Source organism: Sinocyclocheilus anshuiensis, unplaced genomic scaffold (assembly GCF_001515605.1).
Source record: "Sinocyclocheilus anshuiensis isolate Anshui unplaced genomic scaffold, SAMN03320099.WGS_v1.1 scaffold1662, whole genome shotgun sequence".
Lineage (NCBI taxonomy): Eukaryota > Metazoa > Chordata > Actinopteri > Cypriniformes > Cyprinidae > Sinocyclocheilus > Sinocyclocheilus anshuiensis.
The window spans coordinates 467,775-468,752 of NW_015545835.1; the positions used below are offsets into that span (position 1 = coordinate 467,775).

Below are 978 nucleotides of genomic sequence, written 5' to 3' on the forward strand. Positions count from 1 at the left end.
ACACACACACACAGAGGGATGGTGGGTGTTCTGCAGTCATTTGTAATTTGCATTCACAAACTCATTCGATGAAAAGAAGAACTGTGATCGGCCACATGACAGCATTAGAAAGAGACGGATAGAGAAGTGAGAGCGATATAGAGTAGGAGAGCCTTTCACTCGCACAGACAGGAAATGGAAACAGTACATCCTGTCTGAGAGATGAAACAAGACACAGAAGAGGAGGAACAGTTGAATAGGGCTCTAACCATTTTCCTGATGGCAGCGTTGGAGTGGTTCGCTGCGGTGGAGATCAGCTCCAGAGCATCTGACAGACAAACACAGTTAACAACCAGTTAAACACACCATCACTAAACACTGTTAAAAACAGCTCAGACCTTAAAAAGACTCTAACTCATTTAAACATCAATGCTGTCTCAGATGTGGCGCATAAAAACACACAAATATAATAGATACGGTAGGAATAACAGGTTCAATTCAATAAACATAATGCAGTTATTAAATGTCATAGGATGTTGCAATCAGTAGGACTATAAAATGTAAGCACACATAAATTCCTGTAAGCTGATAAGCGATGTGAAATACCATGTGAAAAAGCCTTAAAATAACACTCAGTCTACAGTGGACGCGAGCGGCAGAAATAGAACGGCATCTGTCTGCACATGTCTAGACTCATCCAGCAACATCATTGTGATTATAATGGGCTCTGTTTGCATTTGTGAACAGTGGTGTTTTCACAAAGACTCCAGCGGACGAGCCCATCATTACTGCACCTTCACTTCAGATAATGACCCGGGACACACTCATCAGGAACCAAGCAGATGCTTTAGAGCCACCATCACGACTGTGATCACAGTTTTCACTAAAGGTGCACTGCTGTTCAATAGTTTGGGGTTAGTAATACCGGTATTCTATTTCAAATAAATGCTGTTCTTTTGAACTTTCTGTTCATCTGTGAATCCTGAAAAATAAAATGTT

At 41.1% G+C, this 978-nt stretch overlaps 1 protein-coding gene across 1 annotated transcript in view; it reads right to left on the reverse strand.

Annotated features, from left to right (window-relative positions):
• LOC107698433 (FYVE, RhoGEF and PH domain-containing protein 3-like) overlaps positions 1-978 on the reverse strand; it is a 19,128-nt gene that overhangs the window by 9,885 nt on the left and 8,265 nt on the right. The window contains exon 3 of the mRNA XM_016499450.1: positions 249-307. Within this exon, the coding sequence (XP_016354936.1) occupies positions 249-307 (59 nt within the window). The remainder of the gene's footprint in view (positions 1-248; positions 308-978) is intronic.